The 25,827-nt window shown below is 46.1% G+C and overlaps 1 protein-coding gene across 1 annotated transcript in view; it reads right to left on the bottom strand.

Moving 5' to 3' along the window:
• adgrb3 (adhesion G protein-coupled receptor B3) overlaps positions 1-25,827 on the bottom strand; it is a 91,482-nt gene that overhangs the window by 2,605 nt on the left and 63,050 nt on the right. Inside the window, exons 11-20 of the mRNA XM_060073815.1 lie at positions 24,823-24,931; positions 20,736-20,882; positions 19,623-19,701; positions 18,678-18,780; positions 17,851-17,894; positions 10,843-10,969; positions 10,062-10,165; positions 9,529-9,631; positions 2,448-2,598; positions 306-375 (exon numbers count right to left, since the gene is read on the bottom strand). Coding sequence (XP_059929798.1) covers positions 306-375; positions 2,448-2,598; positions 9,529-9,631; positions 10,062-10,165; positions 10,843-10,969; positions 17,851-17,894; positions 18,678-18,780; positions 19,623-19,701; positions 20,736-20,882; positions 24,823-24,931 — 1,037 coding nt within the window. The remainder of the gene's footprint in view (positions 1-305; positions 376-2,447; positions 2,599-9,528; positions 9,632-10,061; positions 10,166-10,842; positions 10,970-17,850; positions 17,895-18,677; positions 18,781-19,622; positions 19,702-20,735; positions 20,883-24,822; positions 24,932-25,827) is intronic.

Raw genomic sequence — 25,827 nt, 5'->3', positions numbered from 1 at the left:
CCCTTCCCCTTACCCCTCCCCCTTACCCCTCCCCCTTGTTTTGAAGGGGGAAGGGGAAGGGGTGAGGGGTAGAAATGGGATTGGGTCTAAGAATTCCTTGCGTCCCATCGTTTCTCCTTTATCTTGGGCTCCTTATTCCTGACACGGTTCAGGGTTGGCCCCAAACACACTGGAGGTATTTAAGCTGTCACCGCCTGGGGTTCATGAAATAAAATAGAGTGCTGGCATCCAGGGGGAGGGAAGAGACGGAACAGAACGACGCACTATTTCGGGGAGGGAAAAAGAGACGGAACAGACAGACTCACTATTGGGGGGTCCCGTAGCCCTTCGCTTTAGTGAATCCCATCGAGACTGCGACAACCAAGGCCGGTAATCTTTAAAAAAGCAAAAAGCAAACAAAGACAGACAAATAAATCAACAGTTGCATTAGCCTTTCAAGATGCTTGCAAATGGCGGGTCTTCCTAAAAAGGCTCAACTCGACGCAGAGTCAATACCCCGTGTGTGTGCGATTTCGGGGAGATTGCCCGAGCGGGAGCCGCCCAGAGCCCCACAAAACCACGGCGCTAACAACGGTACGCTGCGACCGGGTTCCATCTCACGAGGCGGCATTAAGGACACTTCGCCGGAGAACGGCGACGCGATAACAAAAACAGAGAAAAAGCATAAATGCATTCGCAAAGAATACCAATAAGGGACCCCACTTTCCCGCCCTCCTACTCCCTCAGCCTTATCTATAAGACAGGGGGGGGGGGGGAATTCCACTCTTTGCCCCCTCGATATGGATTTGTGCAATGGATTGTTGCGTTTCCATGCCGGCTGCCCGAGTGCCCGGAATATTAACACGTCCTCGGGCCGCTGGGGCAGGTGGCGCAGATGCAATCAGTTCCTGGAGACTCATGGCAAGGGGCCCCCCTTTGGTCATTCAGGGCCTGTCAGCTGTGTGTGTGTGTGTGTGTGGGGGGGGGGGGGGGGTTGTGTAAGGGGGGTGGGGGGGGGGGGCAGCTAAAGAGAGCCTAGTGTACCCACGCAGCTCATAAATCACCATGCGGTAAACAGCCAAGGTTAACCCACTGCATCGCAGCGAGACGCGATTAAGAACACGCGTATGTTCGGAAAAGGCGACGCGCCACTCTGAATGTCGGAGGCTAGCAGAAAAAGACTGCATGTTCCGACGTTAACAGCAAACACGCTCGCTAAACGCTCTGCCTCATCGTCATCCGAGCGAAAAAAACGGTTAACTCTTGATGTTCGACAGATACAGATTAGATTCTTGATCTTCCAAAGATGGTTTTAATGATATTTTATCAAACGTCCTCGCCATCTGAAATTCAGGCTTTGTCTTTTTTTTCCTGTTCCTTCCTCTCCAGCAAGCAGTGGCACTGCAATGAAGTGGGGAGCCTTGTTTGTTGCTAGGTAACAAGAAGAATGAGTGTGGGCTCCCTCCTAATCAAATAGATTATTTCTATTTATTTTCTCACATAGTTCTAAAATCTATAAGTCAGCCCTGTGGATAGGGTTCTCAGAGTGCATTTGAGCCACCCATTATAGGCAACTATAGAAGTTATTCGAAAGACGGTATGTTCTCCCCTGATGTGTTCCTTCCACAGATAGGAGGAGGGCGAGGAGAGAGACAGCAGGCTGGCTTCTCATTATTCTCTGTGCGAATGCTTGCTTACAGGAACATGGGATATTCATAACCAAGGACGCTCAGACGTGTTGCAACACAGAAGGAAGGTGACTCTGTGAGGTTGGTGCAGAAGGAGATAATATTGAATAAGAAGAGTAAACTAAATATGAAGCAACACTATTTACACCCCAGGTCATTGCCAACAATAAATTATGCAAGTTGTGAAATGCTAAGAGGCAATGAGAGGGCTCGAGGCTATGAAATGGGTAAGAGGCATTTTTACGTTAATCAGGATAAGTACTAACAAATAAACAATTACGTGTGTGCGTTCGTATACACGCTTGTATTTAGTGACGTGGCCGCGTGTACCAGATTATATTATGTTCTAACGGTGAGCTAAGAATCTGCTCTCCGCTCTCTTTACTGGGACACACTCTGCGGTGGATCTCCGACTCCCAGGCGTTTCACACCATGCTGGTACATCCCACAGTTACACCCCACCCCACACCACAGATCCGAGCCGTGGTCCCGCCTTGCACGGGATTTTCTCACCAACACGAGTGCAGCCTCCCACCATTTTAGAGCCGGCGGCCCAGACGGTTTCTCCCCCTCACCCAATCGGACGTCGAGTGTGGATCGCCCTGGCCTTCACCACCGGCCCAAACGAGCCATCGTCACGCCACCACTTTTCAACAACCCCAATAATGAGTTTCAGACGAAGGCAACAACCGGGTGGTTGAAGAACGTCTTTCGCCACCGGAACAAACTCACGCCGCATAGAAAAACATCGAGAACCGGGCGCCACTGAGTCACCACTTACCCCAGCCAGGCAGAGGAAGCGCTTGCGTATGAGCCGGGTCCGGACCTTGCCCGTCACGGCCATATAGGACTGCCACGCCTCGGTCAGCACCCAGCAGAACGACGCCAGGAAGAAGAAGTGCAGGAAGGCCGTGGTCATCGTGCACACGCCCTGGTGGTGTCAAAAGTAACCAACACACATACACACGCGCACACGCACACGCACACGCACACGCACACGCGACACACACACGCACACGCACACACAGGGCAGAACAGATGAGCATCAGGGTTGGGTGTGAGTGTTCAATCAAACCTCATCCCAGTGAAGCACGGCCCCTTCCCTGCGTCGCCTGGTGGACAAACATCGGGAGGGCGAGAGCGTGTGATCGATACACAAGGATATTATGGCAGGCCCGTAACTATTGTAATGGGCCCGTCTAATAGCGGCCTGCGCTGTGATTCACAGACGGAGACGATGAGGTCCGTCATCAGAGACTCCGAGGCGGAAGCGCCCCTGCTGTCATGAGTCAATCCCACCACCACACGACAACAACAACAAATCGATGAGTCCTATCAATAGACCCCGTTAGCATACTATGATTCTGCGAATAGCAATAGCACGAGATTACGAATCAAACCGCAGAACGAACGCACCGCCAAGCGAAAGTAATGCGACCCGAAAAAATGGCGCCAGTGGCAGAGATCTGCACCTGCTCAGGCCGGCCCACACACACACACACGCACACGCGCGCGTGCGCCGCGCACATACGAGACGTGGCAGTGGCGTGGCAGTGGCGTGGCCCCCCCCCCCCCCCCCCCCCCCTTCTACGGCCCTCTCTCATTAGTATGCTAGAGCGCGCACCTGGAGGCATGTGAGCCAAGGTCAATCTCTTTGCACCGGGAGGAGGCTGGCTAACCACTAGCGCCGCGCCGCTGAATCACACCACCGGGAAGCGGCAGTAGAGGCGTTTAGCCCTCCACGGCGGGGCGGGCATCTTCTTGCCTCATTAGCCGGGGTACATCACTGTTGTCCCTTCCCCGCCGCCCCCCCCCCTGCCACCACCACCATTGCCCCCCTCCCCTGGATAAGCGATGAGCGCCTCCCTCGAAATGGTGAACACAATTAAATAACAAAGAAGAAGACTTTTGTGAACGCGCTCCTGACATTTGCCGTGGTTGAGAGATTAACCATTGTACTGCTGCTTCTCCTTCGTCTCATTCTCACTTTTCTTCTCATTCTCATTCTTCTTCTTCTCATTTTCCTTCTCCTTCTCCTTCTTCTTCTCCTTTTCATTTTCCTTCTCCTTCTCCCTCTTCTCCTTCTTCTCCTTCTCCCTCTCCTCCTCCATCTCCTTCTCATTGTCCTTCTCCTTCTCCCTCTTCTCCTTCACCTTCTTCTCCTTCTTCTCCTTCTCCTTTTCCTTCTCCTCCTTCTCCTTCTCATTTGGTTAGACTCCGAGCCTGGGTTTACAGTATGTGCAGTGTGTGTGTGAGTGGGGGGCCCCGGTGGTAATCTGAAGCGAGACTTCACACCAGAAGAGCCGGCCATGGACCATGGAGAGTCTCTGGGCTGATCCCGGGGCCTGTGAAGCGTGAGGCTCCTCTGTAGTACAAGCTGTGGCCCCCCGCTGGGAGACACAGCGTAAACCCTCCCCTCCCCATGCGCCCCTCACTGGGGCTACACGTGGTCCGGTAATCCCACCCACCCGTGTCGGCTTCAGAAGGCATATCACGCCACCAATGCCTAAAGCGCCGAGACTTCATCGTGGCGATGTGTGGGGTTCGACGGAGGGGGGCATAAATATATGTATTTGGATGCAGTGAAGTTTCTGTGCTTTTTCAGGTCGACTCATAATACTATGCGACCGACTTTGGCGGCAGTAGAATCGTGGTCAGGAATGAGAAGCAGTCCCCCACTGCCTGGTATCACTGCAGCATGTGCATTAGTAAAATCGATGTAGAAATTATGATCTATCTGGTTGTTGTTGTTATAGAATGTGCTTCATGAATATTGATAACAACTCTGCTCGCTTGTAATTACAATGTGTTCCCATCGTCCGGGAATAGTTCCTATATGCTCCTCCATGCCTTCAGAGACAGCTCTGTTATGTATGGCTACGGTGTGATAGGAAAACCATTCGGTCACGATTCCAGCGCACTGCTTCTTTTATTCATGCCAGATACATACCACAACTTCAAATAAGTTAGCGTCGCAAAATTGAATCAAGGGCTGCGAGAAAAAATATCCTCGAACGAAGGCCTGACAATCCAAACAACTTCAAAAGACTTGTCTTATGAATTGTTTGCTCAAACACGGGTGAACGGAACCTCAACAAACCACCCTTGCTATAAAGATCTCCGTTGTGAGGTCGAAGCTACAGGTCCGATCTGATTACCCTGTTGCCACGACGCCGGGTGTCACTTTGGACCGCCGCCGCCGCCGCCCGCGGCTAACGGCCCCGAGCAACCGACAAACGCACACGGCGGTTATGGAGGTAAGCGCGGGGCGCGGACGCCGCCGCAACAACGGCGCTGATGTTCAGGGGGGCCGGCGTCCACCGAGGCCGTTTGAAGCCCACCGTGCACATTGCCCTTTGGAATCGCAAACGCCGTCGAGACGTTAAGCTCACTGTGTCCGTATCCATGGAAACAGAGGAGCCCTGGAAAAGAGGGCCCCTTTAAGGCGTAGCGAGGTTGACACAGATAGATGCGAAAGGTAGGTTAGGTGGTTGGTTGGCACGGGGAAAAAAAACACCTTTGTAATGTGTGCTAGCCTAATAAGGGGACTACGGCATCACATTAGGGCCATAAAGCTTTTTTTTTATCATCCCTGGTCGTGACCCAGGAGTAGACATCTTAAATCAGATTTGGTTTTTGTTACCCCGCTGGTATAAGCTCTGCCTGCAGGGAGCTCAAACTGTGACATTGTCTCGAATATTCTCAAAGGCTTCCTTCACTTTCTTTTCCTAAATGACTGTTTAAGATGTAAAATGATGTACAAAGCAGCAGCGAGCGACAGAGAGAGAGCCCAGGGGGGAGTCAAGAGAGAGAAAGTGGGTGATTTCCTGACGGTGTTATTTTAATGGTAATTTAATCAGTTAACTTTTTCACGAGGCTGATAATCACACAACCCCACCATCTGTATTTTCAGAAAAAAAACATCCAGTCATAGAAATAGGGTGCATGGGGAAACAAATGTGTGAATCAAACCTCCCGTCGAATAAAGATTAGACTTTGCTGTTTCGGAGCTAACATTAGTCGTGCATGGAAGATGCCATCTCATCTCATCAGAGAGGCTAGTTCTCTTTTTGTACGCGACAAGGTTGAGTTGTCCTCGTTGCATAAACCTCCCCGGAAGATTCATCTCATTTTTGTTGCATTTATTCTTGTATGCTGTGAAGTTTCCGAGATGTGGTGTGAAAACTACTTCTATCTTCTCATTACTTTTCAAGGAGGCTTGTTAGAGCCCGGGCTTCTTCACATGAATAACTAACAAACGCTCCAGCCAAGAAGGCGGTGGTCATCACAACCTCCCCAGAGACAGAGGGAGAGAGAGCGAGAGAGAGAGGAAGAGGGTAAAGCACTCTGTGAAGTGTCTATCCTCTGCACAAATTGATTTCCCTGCTACAGTTCCAACGATGGTCTCTGCTGCATTGTGTGCAACAGGTTCTTACTGTACTTTAAAGCATTGATTCTTTTTTTGGAACATAAAACACTTTTTCGTAATGGCAAACGGTTTATTTTCTTTGATTTATTATAATAGTTACCTATTATATTCATGTGTATTGCACTTTGACTATAACAACGTCATATTATATTAATGGAGGGGTACCACTCAAGGTATTATAGGATATATTCAATGCAGCAATGGGGACTTGAACTCAAGAGATGTAAGCATCTATTTTCAGGTCCATTCTTGTTGACAGTTAACTGTGGTTCTGCCGACACATCTAAGCGCCCAAATATCCCACAGTGGCTTAATCAAGCGTTTCCTTTCTTACCTCCCAAAGGGAATTATATTAGGGTTCCTACCATGTACCACATTATTCCTGTCGTTAGGCGCCTAAACATCAAACTGTTAATTTGAAGAAGCCTTCTGAACGGTTGTCTCTGGGAGTTAGCGTCACTGTCAGCAAACATCCTTGGCAACACAACAAAAGATTGTACTTTGGGGCATGTGTGGAGCTAGCACTTAGCATTTCATACAAAAACTAATTGAACAATAGGCAATAGGGTTCAAACCATTATCTCTGGAAGAAGGAATTCAGTGAGAGTTATTATTTATAATAATCGTTCATTGTCTATCTTTCCAGTTTGGCTTTACTTCTTCACGTTGCCGGTCATAAACATTAACCCCGCTAGCATCTCTTTAGGTAAGATAATGGCTTTTCTCTCCCCTACTAACAAGCCAAACCTCTGCCTCCCTTCCCATCTGTCTTGTTTTTCCGTTCCCTATAAACCAGGGTGACAGAGGACGAAGCATAACCGACGACGTGGACCGGCAGAGGTGACTCACTGCTTCACTTCCTGCTCGTAAAACGGCCTCTGCTGTCCTCGCAAGACACGGTGCAACAACACGATGCACCAGTCAACCGTTGCATCCGCCACGGAGCCCAACGCACGGATAAAGAACAGAGCCAATTATATAGCGCTTGTGTCAGGGAGGAAACGTATGGGAACAGCGTGAAGCGCCATAGCAATTAAACCCTGGCGGGCTGGTGGATGTAGGGGACAGTACCCGTGTGCTTCACCCCCCCCCCCCCCCCCCCCCCCCCCACGGTGACTTATACGTCACGCTATACCATCAAACGGGAATAGCACAGCATCATTGGCCTGTCAGACATGGTTGGAGCGCAGGAACACAGGTAACTCATGTGTTGTGCGGTGACTAATGCGCTATACTACAGACGAGTGCCCTAGCCGAGGCTAGCTTGTTTCTCACCAATCAGGGCATGCTTAAGTGCATGCAGTTTAAAAGAGGAGAGGGGAGGAAAACAATGTCTCACAGTGATATACTACAAGCACAGTTCATTATTCCTTTTTTTTTTTTTTACCAAGTGATGAATTGCATGGTCCCATGAATCTCATTTGAACGAATCTTGGCCACTCTTAAAAACAGCATCTCTCCTCTTCTTTTTCGCCGGCTTGTGGAACATTTGGAAATGTTTGCCGAAAGCTTCTAGTTCTTCCTCCACATGTCCAGGGACACATATTGTGTTGGGGAGTGTTGACAAATGTCTGGTCCATGTACAGAAGGGGTCCTTATAATGAATAGAGACGATGTCAAGGGCCCCATCGAAAGCTGACAAGCCTCAGCACAAGTGCTGGCCCCCAGTCTTGTTTCAGCTATGTTTCAGATACTGTGTCAGATCCCTGGTGCTACCAACAAAACACAGATCCCAGAGTGCAGGTTTCCTTGCGATAGACCGTGGATGCTTCAGTCCCTATGTGCCCTAGCAAGAAGAACGCAGATAAGACCTAAATAACTGATCGTTTAACGCTGCCTCGCTGCGGAATTCCTTACTACCTTTTAGAAGCAATGATTTTAAGTTTGGATCACACAGAGGTTTTGTTTTATGTTATCGCAAAAATGGCATAAGGACATTTAACAAAGGTTTGCTAATGTATTTCTAACAAACATGTAGGTAGAGGTCAATTCAAAGTCAATATTTAGAGACTTACTTCAGGAGAGTAAAGTCAGATCAAACTGTACAATTACAAGACAAAAAAAACAAAGAAAGCATAACAATTTGAGATAAGCCACAATAGCCAATAGCCACACATGACCAGTGTAAAAAACCAACAAAAACATCAAGAAAGCTTCCCATGACCACACTAAAACCCACAAAGGAGTGAAAGGGAAAAAGGTTAAAACCTGTGAGAGATGTCAATGAAACCGCCAAAACAGACAATTTAGTTCAAAGCCCTCTCTCCCAGTAAAGGTGAAGGTATGTTGGGAATATGGCGGTTAAATGAAATGTCTGTGTAATAGGCCGATGTGTCATCCCATAATACTGCCAGCCCACCGAGATGGGATTCTGTGTGGGCAGCTTGTAAATCCCCAGCACTGTTTGCCAAACAATCTCTTACATGAGCCTCTTGTTTATTGGCCAGTTAAAAAAAGCAAAAAGCAAAAAAAAAAGGAAAAAGCTTGATACATATTTCCTGGAAGAGTTTGCTGGAGAAATGTGGTAAGACATTTTGGCTTTCAGCGCACACAATGTGGATAGTCTGGACAAGATTGTATTTAAGCTTAATTTGTTTTATGGGCATCACAGATATAGTCATCATATGCTTCGGTGATTCTTAAGATTTCAAAGATATATCGGCTAAGCATGGCGAGACAAAGTAAGCTAGTGTGGTCTGTCTGTTAAGCGGGACACATTATTTTTTACATCATCACCATTAGCAGACATTTAGAGACGGCTCCACGATGGCTACATTGGGTTTAAGTTCATCTTTGCATCATGACCCTCGATTGAGATTCGACTCTGTATTCACGCCCATACCAGAAGTTATTCAGACCCAATGCAGAGTCACGCAACAGGCTAGCGGAGGATGATATGCTAACTGGTGCCCCTGCCATTCATTTCATGAATTGCAATAAAACATGCATCAGTATTTCCCTTCAAAGGGATCTGCCCTTTCCTTTTTTCTCTCTTCTAGCCCATTTGTAGTCTTCTGCTGTGGCCTCTCATATCTAATTGCCATTCAAGATCACCGCTGTCTCAATGCCAACACCTTGGGGTGGTTTTCACGTTCAGAGGACAATGACGCATGTTTCCGGGGACTAATGGTTCCCAGCTAAAATAAAGTCCAGCCACATCTTATAAAGGCTTTTACAAACTCTTGATATCTCATTTAGATTCAATTTGAATGGTGTATCAGTGCAAGATTAGCACAGGGCTTGAAAATAGGTTCTAACGACGCAAGGCTATAATCGGTACCCCATGGAGTTTCAACTAAGAGCCCCGTTTTGGGGAAAAGTAACAATTGTGTTTGTTGTTTTTCCACCAAGCTTCTCGCAGCCAGTAGCCATCTTGGTTTCATTTCCTCAGCACACGTCTCCCAGTGAAGTAGGATGAATAGACACACTTACCGCATTGTGAGTCTGTGTTTGTCCGACGAGGATCAATATGTTTGAGCAGATTATGGACAGGCAGAAGTTGATAAGGATGATAGATCGTTCAGAACGAATATATCTGAGGAGAGGAGAAGGAGGAAAACATACAAGATAAATGTATTTCATACATTGCATTGCTCTTTTATTTACCCTAAACCATCATCGTATTGGATTCAGGTTTCAGGTTGATTTCCCATTCGCACTTTACGGACCAACAAGTAGAAGTCATGAGTGGACTTGTCGATCGAGATGTTTGAATCTATCTCACAACAAATACATCTCACATTATGGTGTCACGGTTTCTCTTCTATTGGCTTCAGTTTAGTTTCTCATTGAAAAGGGTGTCGTTAAGTGTGGCGGATTTTCTTTGTCGGTCACGACATATGGATTCTTTTGAATCCATCTCACAACGAAATACATCTTTCTTTCAGGAATAATATAATAACCGTAACCACGCTTCACTAAATAAAACAACCTATCGGCGGTGGTCAAACGGGTTGTGGAATTACCTCCAAAGGACGGCATAGATCACTGCCAGTGTGATCAAGGCAAGGCAGGACAGACCGCAGCCAACTATCAGTGTTACAGATGGGACCCCCGAGTACTCCATGGCCTGTGGGGAAGACCGACAGACAGACAGACAGACAGACAGACAGACAGACGGACGGAGTGAGACATGGCAGTCAGCAGGAGTCGGTCGCAGAGCAACACATAAGTCTCACACAGCACAGCACAGCACTCCAATCAAAAAACAGCCCCAGACATTTCAAATGGACCTAAAGTGGATTGCCTGTTATGTTGCAGGGGCTTTAGTCAATATATCGGCTCATCAGTATGCAAGCGAGTCTAGGTACGGCCGCCCTGACCACCTCCACTGAGCTCTGGTTTATTGTATGTTGCTGATACTGTAGGCTACTCGTGCGTTAATTTAAATCACTATTTGACCAGAACAGGTTATAATCCATTATTGTTGACGAGAAAAAAATTGGTCCGACTCACACCGACAGGCAGCAGGCCTGTGCACACACCCACGCGTGGAAACGTGCACTCAAAGAACCAGCGCGAGGGAACATCTGTGCGCACGCGCTCACGCACACCACAGAGTTACCTCAGTCTCTGTGCAAACTAGTTATGAAACGTCCCCTTTATTAATGACAATAACAACGCATTTAACTTGATTACTTATTAAATAACACATCCAATATCCATCTCTGAGCTGAAGGTAAGCTCCAGTGCTGCTTTACGATTATCAGCAAGTTGCTATACATAACAAATCGATAGCCGACTTACTATTTCTCTTGGTTGCTGAGCCAAAATGGCGAAGGTAGATACACGATCACATAAGCATTTCGTATGGGATGCATCTGTGAGCACCGTTTTACATCCTTTTGAGGACCAGGTTCCCCAAGAGTCGTTCCTGCGGGAAGAAAGCAAAGGTAATTAGGCTAATTCCAGGTGTAGCACGACTTCAACGCGTGTTTTCGACATCGGCTCTCTCGCTTTAATCAACAACTCGACCGCCCTAATAAACTCGGCACCACAGAAAAGGCGAATAAAGATATCGACGCGGCTTTTTAGTGGGCAACAACCAGCGCTTAGCTCCGGCAGGGAATAGAGAAGGCAGGGACGGCGAGGAGGAGGAGGACAGCAGCTCGGAGCTGTCCGATGACGACTGGTGCTGATTGATTATGGGAAACACAGCTAAAAAAGCAACACTCTGCCATCAAACGCAACACTGTCATGCCTTATATCGCAGGGTATGAGTGATAATGTCATATTTACCCGGTGTCGATTGCGTGAAAATATTTCCAATCGAGCGGTGTTTTTCCTATGCTTTTTTTTTTTTAACCACGCACTCTCGTTTACCCGCTTTTGATTTTCTTATTTTAATAATCCTTTCATTGAATGGTTTTAATTAGCGGCGTTTGAAAGCTTCCTAAGGGGAATTTTCACCCTGGAAACGGCGGACAGCATCAGATTGATACTCTGTTCCCCTCTCCCGGTGTTCGAGGGGGAGGCTGATGCGATACAGAAAACAAGCGGTGCTTTGACAAAGACTGTATGTTTATTTAAAGGTGGTAATATATTTCAAGAGTTAAATCCTTTGCTTAATCGAAACATTGAAACTGAAAAGCAGCCGCAATGCCTCCGGAAAACTATTAGCAAAAGATCGTGGCAGGAACTACAAAATCCAACACCCCTCAGAGGCAGCGCGAATGGTTTCAACCGGTCCCCGCTTCTCACTAATTAGTGAAATGAAATGAAAGGAGCGTGTATCTTCCATGTATCATCCGTTCCAACAAATGTGTGGCGTTCCTTATAAATAATATCTCCTAAACATAATTACAAATTGACCCTTTTAGCTCAATTAGAGACGCACACACACACACACACACACACACACACACACACACACCCACACACACACACACACACACACACACACACACACACACACACACACACACACACACACACACACACTGTTAAATGTTTTGCAGTTATGACTGCAAAAGATGACATGACAAAGGTTATCCATCCAATAGCCACCACCCATGGCTACACAGACAGATACACAACATCTTGTGACTGATACTTTGTACCTGGAGTGGCATCATATCAAAACAACACAGTAAGGAAGCACCCTCCTCAAACAAGTATCATGAAACAACCATATGAAACTGTTGTTTTCCTTTGTCTCTCCACACCTTGTAATTTAGTATCTTGGTTATTTGTTCAACAATAGATGCTTATAAGTAGGTACTGCACGAATCTGAGCAAAATAGGACAGCTTAAACCTACTTGGTTTGTCACCCCACTTATCATTTCAGCCGCATCCAAAAATAAACACAAATAAACGTGAAGCCTACAGTCCACAGAACCATTAGGTTTTATCAGAACCTTTTTACAATCTGCATCTGATTAGATGAATCACAGACTAAGTTGAGCCGAGATAGAATTTCAAAGCTTAGCCTGTCATGCTAATTGAAAAATGCCCAGGCTGCTCCTCACATGTGATCTATATAAAGGAGACGGCTCCTATAGCCTATATAGCGCGTTATCCTCTGAAGGCTTGCTTACCGCAGCCCTGAATCACGCTCCAAAGCCAGTGCTCATTAAGTGCTTGAGTCTGCTGTTTAATTTGAGTGATTACATTGATAATTAATTCCTCAATGGTTAATAAATGAAGGCTGAGGAACTCCTGGCTGAACGATTTTTGAGGGGATGAAAGAAAGTCTGTTCGGTATTGATTGTTCGGGGCTTATGAAGGTTTTGGGGGTGGCCGAATGGTGAAGGCAGAAGGTTTGAAAACAGAGTAGACCTCTGTTAAGCCTCTAGCCAACAGGTACGGGACTGAGCAACTGACAAAGACCCGATGGGAACGAACGATGGGAACAACATACAAAGGAACACGCACGAAAATTAAAAAAAACATCACGCATACAACTCCAACTGCACACAACCCCAATCACATACACTCAAACGAAACTAAAGCGCTGTGAATGGGCCTTCGAAGAGAGAAAAGGGGCCATTCCAGGAATATGGAGCCATGTGGGGGGAAACATAATACACTGTTTGTGTGTCACCCTTTCAAGGGGACACACATAGCTTATTCAAGATATTCAAGATATTGTTCCTGTGAAGGACTCCTCAATAATGACCAAAGTTTGGGGAAACAAATGAGCAGTCAATGAGTGTCAGTCCGATGTGTGATGCGGAAAGGAGAATGCCTTCACGGTGCTGCTGAGTTTCTCTTCACAACAACACTTGACAGCACAATGCAAACTGCCACCACCACCACCACCATGGTTTTAGAGCTATGTCTCTCGGAGAGCAGATCTGTATCACCAACCTCTGCCCTGTTTGTACATATGTAACCTGATGCTCACCGCTATACCAAATCATATATCTACTTGCTTGCTTGTGTGTGTGTGTGTGCCAGGAAAACAAGTTGACAGGCTTGCGTCCTCCCTCCCTCTCTCTATGTCTCTCTTTGGGGGCTTCGCAGGAGCTCCCCACGTTTGACTTGTTGTCTGACCTTATCAGGGCAGGGAGGCGGTGGATTGTGGACAGAAATGGCTGAGAGGAGGTGACACCGTGTAACAGTGCTCCCGCCCGCCCCCCCCCTAACGCCCACCTGCCCGTGGCCTCAGTGAGGCTGAACACCATGCCGCCACAGTGGCGTCGGTACCCTCCACTGGCCACTTCCCCACCCTGGGTGAAGATGCACAAGAGAGTGTGTGCGTGTGCGCGCACACTCTCTGTGTCTGTGTGTGTGAGTTCGCCGCCGGTTGTCATTAGGCCTGAGCAAATGTGTACACATGCTGTTTACACGGGGCCTCAGGGGAGCCATGAACAGGATCACCGCAAACACTGACCCAGTCCTCTGGAGGTGGCCCTGGAGGGCGGCTAGCCCCTTCATTAGAGCCCCTTCATTATAATACCGGGGGCAGGGGCTACCCAGGTAAAGGGGAAGACCGTAACCTGCTGCCAAAACGTTCTGCAGAGTGAGATAGGAGAAGGAATAGGAGAATTATGACTTTTTATGTAATGTAATGTTTCAGGAAATTTCTTTCAGCGCCAATCGTGCGGGGCCACACAATTTAAAATGTAGTCATTTATAGTATGTTATCTGTAGATATTTCTCGATTTGAACACACTAATCTTTAAAGAATACCAACATTGTTCTGTTGGGTATAGGCGATTGATGCATTTTTTTATAAGAAACATCTCAGCAAGGCTGCATGTTAATAATATAGTATATATATATATATATATATATATATATATATATATACTATAAGTTGCTGCTGGTCCCCTTGAGCTGCCTCTTCTCTCTCCCAGGGCTGTGCTTCATGGATACCGCTGGCACAGAATGCAATTGAACATCCAACAGTTAATCATCCTCCGAGAGGCCAGAGTTGGGCTCAACCGACATTTAATTTAGTAAACAGGCTTCCTCTATATTCTTGTCTGTCAGCCAGCAAGGCGAATCCGTACCCTTATGTCGCCGGCCTGAGAAAAGAGTGGTCTTAATATCCTATAATATATGCTCTGAATGATTTCAAATCTCAGCAATCCCATGCTAAGCGATGGTGCCGGTGAAGAGATCTTTTTCTTTTGTAAAGGAAAACGTGTTCAGGGATGTGCGCAACGAGCACGCTCACAGAAGGGCTGTTGCCTAGGAGCGCTGTGTGCATTCAAATGCACCGATGGAAAGCACAGAGGACCTCATTAAAACGTCATTATACTGTCAAGTCATACAGCTCAAGAGGTGTTTAAGCATTGTATCATGATATCAGTATGCAATATACCATTGTTTCATGAATATTTGATTACCCAAGACCAAATAGTAAACACACCTCTACCGCCCATATCCATGACAAATGTGTGGCAGGGGACGGATCATTGCCCTGTGGTCAACACGCAGTTTTTAATGCTGAACAGGCACACACACAAACACACACACACACACACACCAACAACAGCCACAACTGCAGCTCAATGTGAAAACAATCACACAAACAGTTTGTAAAGAGCGGGCACCACACTTAATAGTATGATCAACATTTTTCATTAAACAAATGATTTCATTGAGCATTCCCTCATCCGCCTGGATAGTACTGTGGACACTGTTGGGCAGATGGCCTTTTCCTCTGCCAACGAGTCTTCAGAGCAGTGGGTGCTTTATAATAAGGGTAAGCCAAGTATTCGCACCATGGAAACCACAATCACCATAGCATGGCGTAGCATGGCAATATCATGATTGATTGGACTTCAGATATGGCGTATGAGGGAATGGCCGCCTGTCACCCGTACTGCACATCATTCACGGTATGTGCGATGATTACATCGCACACATTATGTGCGATGATTATCCTTGAACGCCGTGACACAGAGATAGGGGAGTCCCGACCTCCGCAGCTGCTTTAAAGCCTTGTGTAAATACATATAGAACCATTTACTAATTGCTATTCAAAGTAGGGATGCAACGATATGTCTGCTGCTTATGATTATTGGCCGATGCCCAACAAAATATGTATCCTCATGTGCCAAAAAGCATTGGATAGGCTTGATAAAGAGAAGTCACATCCTTTAGCAGATTAGGTTTTTAACATTTGTACCTTAAAGATGCAATGTGTAGGATTTAGTAGCATCTAGTGGAGAGGTTGAAGATTGCAACCAACTGAATACCCCCCTCCTCTCCCCAAGTGATGAGGTTCCTTGACGTATTTATACATTGTATTTAGTTATTTAGTCTGTACAACTATAGGTCACAGCTTACATGTAAAATAGCAATTATGATAAAACATTGACAACGTGTCCTCTCTGGAAACATGGTGGTGCAACATGGCAGGTTCCATGGAAGAGGACCCACTCCTTATGTAGATATTAAGGGCTCATTCACGATTCATGGGATTATACATTAATAAAAACATAATTTTCTATGATATCCATTTCTGCCAAGTCTGTTCCGCTCGATGCCAGTAAATTCTACACACAGCACCTTTAAATCACACATTTTGTGCGTGATGACCATATTGATTATATGAATATAAATGTCATCCTACAATTCATAATTGATGCATGGAGAGCGATCCTCTAGGCTGTCTATGGTTAGTGTTACGATTAGGTATAGAGCTGATGGTCAGGGTCAGTACTGATATCACACAGAGGGGGCGGTGTTGCGGTACTCATCAGCTGTAAATGGTAACAGCTGGCACTGCAGGGGAGTCAGGAAGTGAGACTCTGGGTAGAGAGTCTCTGCAGGTGGTTCTGCAGGTGAGACTCGGATTGATTGAACCTAACCCGAGGGACACACGTTGCTCTTGGAGACACCTCTACGGGAGAACCTTTGGGTTGTAAATACACGGGAGAACTGAACGACTGGAATCAAGGCGCAGGCTGGTCAACCGGACTGACGGTTCAACCCAACGGGACGAGGTGCGGGTGATGAGTGTCACTGAGAGAGAGCTGTTTGCGTACGTTGGCTGTGGACCTGTGGTGAGTACCTCTCACCTAACCCCCCCCCCCCCAGGAATAGCTAAGGGACACACTTCTAGTTTATCGCACCACATGTGGACAGACTTTAGGTTTAGGTACGGGTTGACTACCCAGAGGAATAACAAGTGCGGTAGGTTAGGGTTAGGGTGAGTTGTGAGCGAGTTGTGTGCGAGTTGAAGAGGCTAAAGCAAAAAAGTTGTTGCTAAACTATGACGAATGACAAAAACAATGACAATGACAAAACAATTGTCATTGATGCAGCTGCTGTTTCTGTGCCCAATGAACTCATACATCTGGACAATTAAACATGTAATAAGACAAGCTAAGATCAGACAAGCTTGAATGTCACCACTGTGTCTGATCTCTACCGGCTACAACAACAGGTGTTCCACTCACCTGCTGAAATCCTTCCACTGTTCTGCTTTAAGACGTCCCGCTGTTAACCTTCATCTAGAACACTACCTTACTATTTATCTGATTTAATTCAAAGTATGCTGATCCAACGACGCAACACTTTGTCACAACTCAAAGAGAGATTACCATTAGATCTATGTTATTTTGTTGTGTGGCTAATTACAATCAACTACATCCAATATCAAACCGTAAGACCCACACAGCTTGGGTCTACCATTGCTACTGCCTGAATGTAGCTTGTTTCCTTTGTTTATTTTATTTTTTTTATAAATATGGGGTTATCCAGAGTATAGCAATACAAGAGCAGCTATATTGATACTTATACCGCTTTCTACAATAATGATTCACAAACGTGGTGGTGAATCACTCGGCCAATCATCATGTACAAATTCAGCAGGAGCCAATCCACAAGAGGCGAGCATAACACTTTGCAGTAATGGATTGGATCGACACATTGACAACATCAAACCTTGCATCAAAACGTTTTTGAACAGTTCCACAACAAAGTAGAAACGGCGGTGGTCACTTTGCGTTTGTTGAAAGATGAGAAAATCACTAACCAAAACAACATTTGTCGGTAGTAATAAATACGGACGGGAAAATGTTTCCCGTCCGTATTTAACAGCTGAGCACCGGATGCACTTAGTGTCATCTCAACAGGTCGACAACACAGAGCAAATTGGCGAGGAAGATGAATCGTCTGATTTCCCGGAAAAAAACTATATTTGAAAGCACTTGATAAAAGCTTATGATTCATGAAAATGATACAGCTTTTAGTTGGCAAAACATGTTCACACCTGAAATGCCGAACACACAGTGAGACACAACGCAAGAGTGAATGCTGTGGTTTTTCATAAGCCAAACTCCATGCTCACTTACATGATGCTGCTATCCCATAATGCACAGTACGGATTGAAGGTCCCCTGAAATATACCAAAAAATACATGTTAGACAATCCATTGATCATAACCATCATCCTCATCATCTTCATCTTTCTCATCGTCCTCGTCATTAAATCACCATCTTCACTATCATCCTCATCGTCATCATCACTGTCATCTTTATTATTATTATTATTATTATTATTATTATAATGGACAGAATTATAATCCTTGATTACCACTTACATGATGTAAGTAAGCCCTTTATAAATAGCCAAATGTATAAAAAAAGGCATGTAGGATTTGTGGCAGCAGTTCTGTTTGATGCTGTGTTGCCTTATGCATATTTACTGTCTGCAATGCACATGCATGAAGAGGGGGAGAGAAAGATAGAGAGTGAGATACGCCCACACACTTTAAAAAAAAAAAAAAGCACTGAACAAGATCTGCACCTTAATTTCGTTGTGTAAATACAGTGTATTTAACCCAATGACAAATAAAGATTATATTCTATTCACTTCTAAACTAAATGTGCATCGCAACACCGACCGCCTGTGCACAAGTTCCAGAGAGCCCTGGTCATAAATTGGCTGTCCCTCTAATTATCCGCCGATATTGCGTTGTTGCCCCCCCCCGCATAGGGTGCCTGCAATTTAATTATCAAGCTAATTAACTGCCATTGTGTTGTTGACAAATGGAAGATTAACTCTCACTTGAGTCATTTGTCAAACCTTTACCCAGTGGTAACAAGGCACTTGGAGACGAGAACGTAAGGACCTAAGATGGCACCCCTCTGATTGTCTGTCGGTGTCGGAGAGCTCTTACGTTTGCCAGATGCGCAAGCTCGATTTCCAAGTGAGTGCTTGTGACTCTGGGCTCCGGCCTCACGGTCACCGCAATTATCTTGGAGTTCACAACCGTGTGGTTCCTGCGTCACAGAGAGAGAGGGAGAGAGAGAGATGGAGGGAAAGATGTGGTGAGAATGCAAAGGCCAGACATCTGTGGAACAGGCCAAAGAGCTGGCATATGGAATTAACTACAATAAAGGTATACTACGATATAAAAAGTTAAAACAAGAGAAAGCTTAAGACGTGAAATAAGAAATCGACCTAAACTGAAATGTTTTTTTTTTCTTTGCTTTTCAAAAAATATCTTTGTAGAATATTGAATCAATACTTTGCAACATAAAAAGCGGACATCACAGTCATCTTACTAAATAAATAAGGGTTCCCTCCAAGTGAACAAATTAACTAGAGGAGTAATTTGTGGAGCTCACATATGCAATTCAATCGTGTCCAATAAAGGAAGGGATGTCAATGAGAAAAAGGGTCAGCCGAATATGCTTTGAGGCTGTCTTATAAATTGCTGTTGTGGTTGTTACAGATGATTATTTTTTCTTCTAGATTTCATCTCCACTTTCCCATCATATCTGCGGCATATTAGCACTGCTCTAACCTTTTAGTGTTAGTCTCTGTACAAGCACTTTGATGTCTACAGATATTCTCCACTAATATCAGGTTGATTGGAGTCTGAAACCTTCTTGGGCCACTTACGTCCTAGTCGCTTCAATATTGATCGTAAGCTTTGAATGTTCTTCGATTCACTTCCAAGTTGCTCCGGACAAAATCGTTTGCTAAAGAAGTGCAGTGCTGACATCTTGTCATTTTTCTAACTCTTTGCAATAAACGCTCTACCACAGTACTTCCAAGAGTAAACCATTTCTAGTAGATAATAGAGACATGGCACAATATAAAATGAAAAAGAACGTACTTTGGTGAAGGCAGCATGAGTCCGAGGGTCTTGTAAAGGACTGTTCCTAAAATAAAGACCGGGGATCCATCCATGTCTCCTAGGAACACAAAGGAATACATTGTTCTTTTTGTATCTGTGATGTCTCCACATTTGGTCTTATAATCACGCTATGGACGTGGTTGCTTTGCAGTAAATATCATTTGAGTGCCTTTTGGAACAGCTGCCACATTATTGAATTAATTGTCACATAATTGATTATCATTACACTGCGTTAGTGGAATTTACATTCACGTGCAATATCACAAACTTGTAATTACACGTTATGTTAGTTAATTAAGTGTGAAAGGAAATATTTAACTGAGGACCATATCACACAGTCTCAATTTTCCACCAATAACTTAATGAAAGTTGACCAAGGTTTTCCGAAACATTCCAGGAAAATGGTTCCAGTGCAATTAGATTTTGTCCACTGCTCTTGCAGAAGTGCTGATCTCCCCCTTCGAATATGTTGCTCTTGATGTGCAAAATAATGTGTAGGATCCAGGCGGCAGGAGTCCCGCGCAAATCAATGCCTCATTCCGTTATCTTAATGAACCAAATTGTGTGGAATTAGAATGGCAGTATCCTCTGCTGCACGGCGTTTTTTAAAAATAACCAAGGAAGCGCTGAGTCAATCGAAAACTGCGACGATCGAAACAGGCAAACTCGAGCCACCACTGGGGTCCTGTACAAACAGGGGGCCTCACTGTGGTGACTACTAATTTTAAAGTCTTTAAATGATTTGTGTTCTATTTTACACTATTTTACATTGTGGTCTTTCTGACATGTTTTTGACTTATGTAGAAATCTGGTTAGATACTAATTACTTTATTCACTGTAATTTATGTTTTGCAATGTTCTCTAACGGGACAATACATATAGAACTTGCAAGACGGCAATGTTAGCAATCATAACATAAAAAGGCCTTATTTTCCCTCCTTCCTAAATACACAAACAACCGTGTGTCCTTTATATCACATCCAATTGGTCAGCCGTGATAGATTTCTACATCTCTGTGATGCTTCGCTCCGAAGGACGTGTCCGAGCACGCCTTGGAATTATCTGGTGGTGGGCAGTATCGAGACACATTACCTGCTGACGGCGAAACAAAGAGGCCCTTTGGGATCACCACTTTATCTTCAGAGTTCCTGGCCCAGTCGACCATGCCTTTACGACCCTTCATGGGGAAGTTGATGTCGGTCATCACCGATACCGCAGGAAGTCTCTGGATGCTGGCGACTGCGTACGTAAAGAGAGAGAGAAATTAGCGCCACCGGAGACGTGAATGAGCAACTTCTTCTTTTGACACCTCTCTTTCGACGAGTTTCATGCCTCAATGGACCAAACATATACACACGTCGTGTATCATACGCGTGTATTCTGTCGATCAAGAACAACTGTCAGAGGTTTAGATACACTGGTGATGTCGAGTCTTTCCCTAATCCGACCACATTCCCAGTCTGTCGCCTGTCTGAAAGGTGTGTGTGTGTGCACCTGAGCCCTCTGTGATCTGCGACCGGTAGTGTGCAGCCCCGTAACATCCCTAATCACCGCTCCATGCTTTTTGCCTCCCTGTGTCATGCGGCCATAAAGAGACGATCCGTGAGGCAATGGCATGGAAAATTCCGGGATCAATTGAAAGGGAGCACTCTGCGATACAATAGGGGGGCTAAGTGTTGGGTAGGGGGATAAAGCTATCCTGAAATGTTCTCTCACGTGTCTCACGTCAAATCCCCGTCGGGTGGATCTGCTGCGAGGGGGAGGACAGGAGGCTAATCCTACCCTTGATTCCAAAGTAGGGTTGGTCCTCCTGCTCTTCCATTAATACAATCCGAAACCTGGCAAGACACCGCGTGGAAGGCTGTTGACAATGGACAAGCCGAGCTCCTCTGTGTGTGTGTGTGTGTGTGTGTGTGTGTGTGTGTGTGTGTGTGTGTGTGTGTGTGTGTGTGTGTGTGTGTGTGTGTGTGTGTGTGTGTGTGTGTGTGTGTGTGTGTGTGTGTGTGTGTGTGTGTGTGTGTGTGTGTGTGTGTGTGTGTGTGTGTTGGTTTGGGCTGATAACAACAGCAGGCATGAAGTCCCAATGCAATATGACTCCCGCCAGTTGCTGAGACAGTAGGTGGCGGGCCAGATGTTGGGACAGTAGGTGGCGGGCCAGATGTTGGGACAGTAGGTGGCGGGCCAGATGTTGGGACAGTAGGTGGCGGGCCAGATGTTGGGAACCGGGGTCGGGGAAAGGGTATCAGTCGAGTGGCACTCTGTGAAACGCGGAGGGGGACTGTAAAGTCGTTCTGTCAGGACACGCGCTAAATCTGCAGGTAAACAGGGATTTACCTTCCACAGAGCGGCGGCGAAAGCTCACGTTAAGTCACAAAAAAGGTTCCAACGCCACCGGGAACGCAAAGGTTTTCCTAACTCTTAACATGAGTTAAGAGTTAGCGTAGCTTGTATTTTAGCAGTTGGTTTCGAGGGAAAATGACTTGCATTGTTTGCAACGGAAACCTGCAGGTGGACTGTGGATTTGGGGTTTGAAAGGAACACCCTAACCACCTTACTTTTTTAACTGCCCTCTACGTGGGCGGGCTAAGACAGTATGTGTATCAGCATCCGTGGCCGGGGATAGCCTTTGATACTCGGTCTACTCCAATGACAAACCACACACAGCTTTACATTCACCTCTTCCACACATTACAAGCCTGCCCTGCTGTTTACCCGACGTTGGCGCGTGACGAGAAGGCCAAAGTTGCTGGAGCGGACGGCTTTTTCAATCAAGGTTATTTGACTAAAATGCAGGAGGACAGGAGACGATTCTTTGGTGACAGCCGGTATTTATGTGCGCGTGTGTCAAGGGTTGGCCATAAATTTGTGACAAAATGATGCTGCAATATCTTACTCAGCCAGACGCCTTCCACTTGGCTCTGGCCAGAGTATTCTCACACTGCTCTCCATTCCTCTAATCAAAGTGGGAACACCGGCCCCTGTGTTCTACGGTGGAATCGACCAACACTTTTACAGATTTAAACGACTTGTATTTATAATACTATAAAACAGAGAAAAGTCGGGGTTAAGGAGCATGTGCTTTTAACGTAATAACCAAATATTATGATTTAGCTCCTTGAGGTTTTACGGGTGTTGTTTTGTGGTATCTACGTGACTGCCGTGATTTGAGGCGTAAATCTTTCTTTTACTGCGGGACGTTCTAAGGAAACTAGTGAAAAGGGAGGAAGCTTTTCTCCCGCTTGACGCTGTCATCACATCATCACGTTGCTGTGAGCAGATTCCCTCTCTATATTTCATTTGGACATCACCTTGTGTTCCGGAAACATCTGTGTTCAGTGACGGTGAAGCGGGATTTGTATGCACAGAAGGCACTGGGCAGGAGTTTGTATTCTGTCTCTTTCTGTCATAATACTTATTGAGCAGGAGAACTGTTTATCGTGCAATCGTTTTACCGAGCACCCCGGGGATAAAGGAAAACAGATGTGTTCTCCCCATGTCCTTCATGTTTAATGGAAGGGAGATTCTTCCTTAGAGTGCATCTGTGTCATTGACTACAACAAAAAAACGTCTACCCGTCGCTGAAACAGTGAGACGGCGCTTCAAAAATGTCAATGACATTTTGGTCCCTAAAAATACGAAAACCTTGCAACCGCAGTTGAGATCAACCCAACTCAATCAATTGCACTCATTGTGGAAATGAAACAAAAATCATCCGCAGGGAATGAGCACCGGAATGAATTTGGGTGTTCTTTGCAAAGAAAATGGGTCAAGGGGTTGGCTCTCGTATCTCTGAGAGGGACGGTTGGAAGAGCTGATCCTCTGGGGAGATGGCCTACTGTCCCCTTAGCCCAGGCTCCTGCATGAATAAGTACAGTACAAGGGCTGGTTTATTACACGGCAGCCAGGCCCACTTTGTGGATGAGTAAGGAATGAAATGCCACCGAGACCACGGCTCATCCAAGGGGCCCGCCGAACGAAAACTAAAAGGCCCCTCGAGAACATTAGAAAGAAGAAATATGTCGGGAAAAACCTATACTTGGACACATTCGAGAAGAAGGACAGCCGTAATGTCGGGGCCTGAACAGCGGTCAGCATCTGTGTTGTCAGGATCGTTCTGTGTGCAGAGTGTAAAGTTAACCGACGCTCATGAATTCCAATTAAAAAGCCAATTTATTTCGTTTGATTGATCTTCTTTCGACTGACAAACAATATTTCTAATGGCGCCCTTTTGCTGAATGTGCTTTCAGATATATATTGCCAATCAAAACTTGGCCGAGGCGATGGGACATTTTTAAAAACCGCACAAACATGTATTACTGCATTCTTATCACAATTACTCAACCTTAAAATTGTACATTACAATAAGAGATGGAATTCCACCAGGATATGCTAGGCTTGTCCCGATGGCCGGCAAATATTGACACATACACTGGTTCTAATATGAACTAACATAAGTATTAATGTGAAGTACAACTCTTATCCAACCGAGGAAATTGTCCTTCATAGCTCTTCTTTCCCTGTTTTTGGTTCATTCTTCTTTTCTTCGTAGATGGGAATTAAAATGTGACGTTGGGTTGCTTAATAACTCTCTTCTCTTGAAACTACACTTCATGCTTCGAGTTTTATACCATCACTTGACTATAATGTGTAATAAAGGACACATTTAAAGTTAACTGAGCCGAATTTTAACCAGGGGTATTTATACTTTTGTATATGCCTACATCGGCCGTTCCAAAAACCAATCCTAGAATTTGTTTTCTTGTATCAGTTCGGGACAATCCTCCTGCATGGCTTATTATGCCACACACACACACACACACACACACACACACACACACACACACACACACACACACACACACACACACACACACACACACACACAGAGGGAGAGAGAGATATTGGAATGGAGGTGGGCTCCTTTGGTGGGATTAACACATTAAGAGCACAAGCTCCATTTTAATTGCCATCATTGATCTACAGCCATTCCACTCCCTTACACTGCAGCGTTTACCCTAATTCACCGATGTCGGAGGTAATAGAGGCGAGAGTGGGGGGGCCCAGCATGCTGAGATTACGTGTCTGTGTGAGTGAGCGAGACAAAAATGACAAACAGCCATGCCCCCGAGGGCTGAGAGATGGGAGGAGAGGAGGGCGTAGAAGTAGTACAGTTTCTTACCCAAGTTCCCCGTCATCAAATAGGCGTTGTGGAAATCCTTCATTCCCAGTCCGACGATGTGGATGAATTCCTCTATGACCTGCATTAGCTCCACCGCGCCCGGGTAAATCTAGAGACAAGACGGGCAGGCCGGGGGGGAAAATGGAGTTATTCGTCATCTCGGTGCGATGATTGCACAAACACACAAACCACCGGCTCCTCGAGGAGTGCAAACTCCAGCGCGTGTGCACGCTTCACGAAATGTAATAGCAGAGTACGGACCGGCCTCGCGGACACGGGGTAACACCTCGGAGTGATTTACGCTGATAAAGCCGTCGGCCGGCAATCAACGCGACATTTCACTGTTCTACGACTGAGATGTGACCATGAAGTCGACCCACGGCAGGTATGGCTGTGCGCGGCTGTTCCTCTGTTCTTATTAACGCCAGCGGGGCTGTCGCAGACCGGTCCGCAGCGGGCCCGGGTTACTGTTCCCCGGGAACAGTAATTGTGTCAGCGTCTGTGCAGGGGAGGGGACCCTTAGCGCCGCGGAGTGGGCTTTGTCTCGGGCCAAGCGCTCTCTGCCATGCCCGTTAGCGGTGAGCTCGCCTCCAAGTCAATATGCCAAAGGCACTTTAATCTGATAATTGACCTTCAAGAGATTGGACGGCGCTCCTGGCGCCGTGTCTTTGGGCGATGGGTCAGATCTGATCACTGGGCTCCGGGGGGGGCCCCAGTTGTGTCCTTTTAACTCTGACACGGCACACTGAGCCCGCCGTGGCGGCCCCCCTCTCTAGAGCCAGAGGATCAGGGAGGCTTTTTTTTTTTTGGGGGGGATGCCGACACAAAAAGGCAAGCGGTTTTCAGCATGCATGCCATGGAAATGAGACGTGTTCTCCAAAGCGGGCGTCGGTTCTGCAGGGGGCCTTGACAGATCGAAAGGATGGGATTGGAGACTGATGTCGACGAGCCAGCCCGAATAGTCGGTGTAACATTTGTGCTGCCACCCCGGCGCGTGCTGAACTT

The sequence above is a fragment of the Gadus macrocephalus genome, chromosome 15, assembly GCF_031168955.1.
Source record: "Gadus macrocephalus chromosome 15, ASM3116895v1".
NCBI lineage: Eukaryota > Metazoa > Chordata > Actinopteri > Gadiformes > Gadidae > Gadus > Gadus macrocephalus.
The sequence above is the reverse complement of the archived record's forward strand: the minus strand, read 5'-3'. Positions and strand labels throughout refer to the sequence as shown.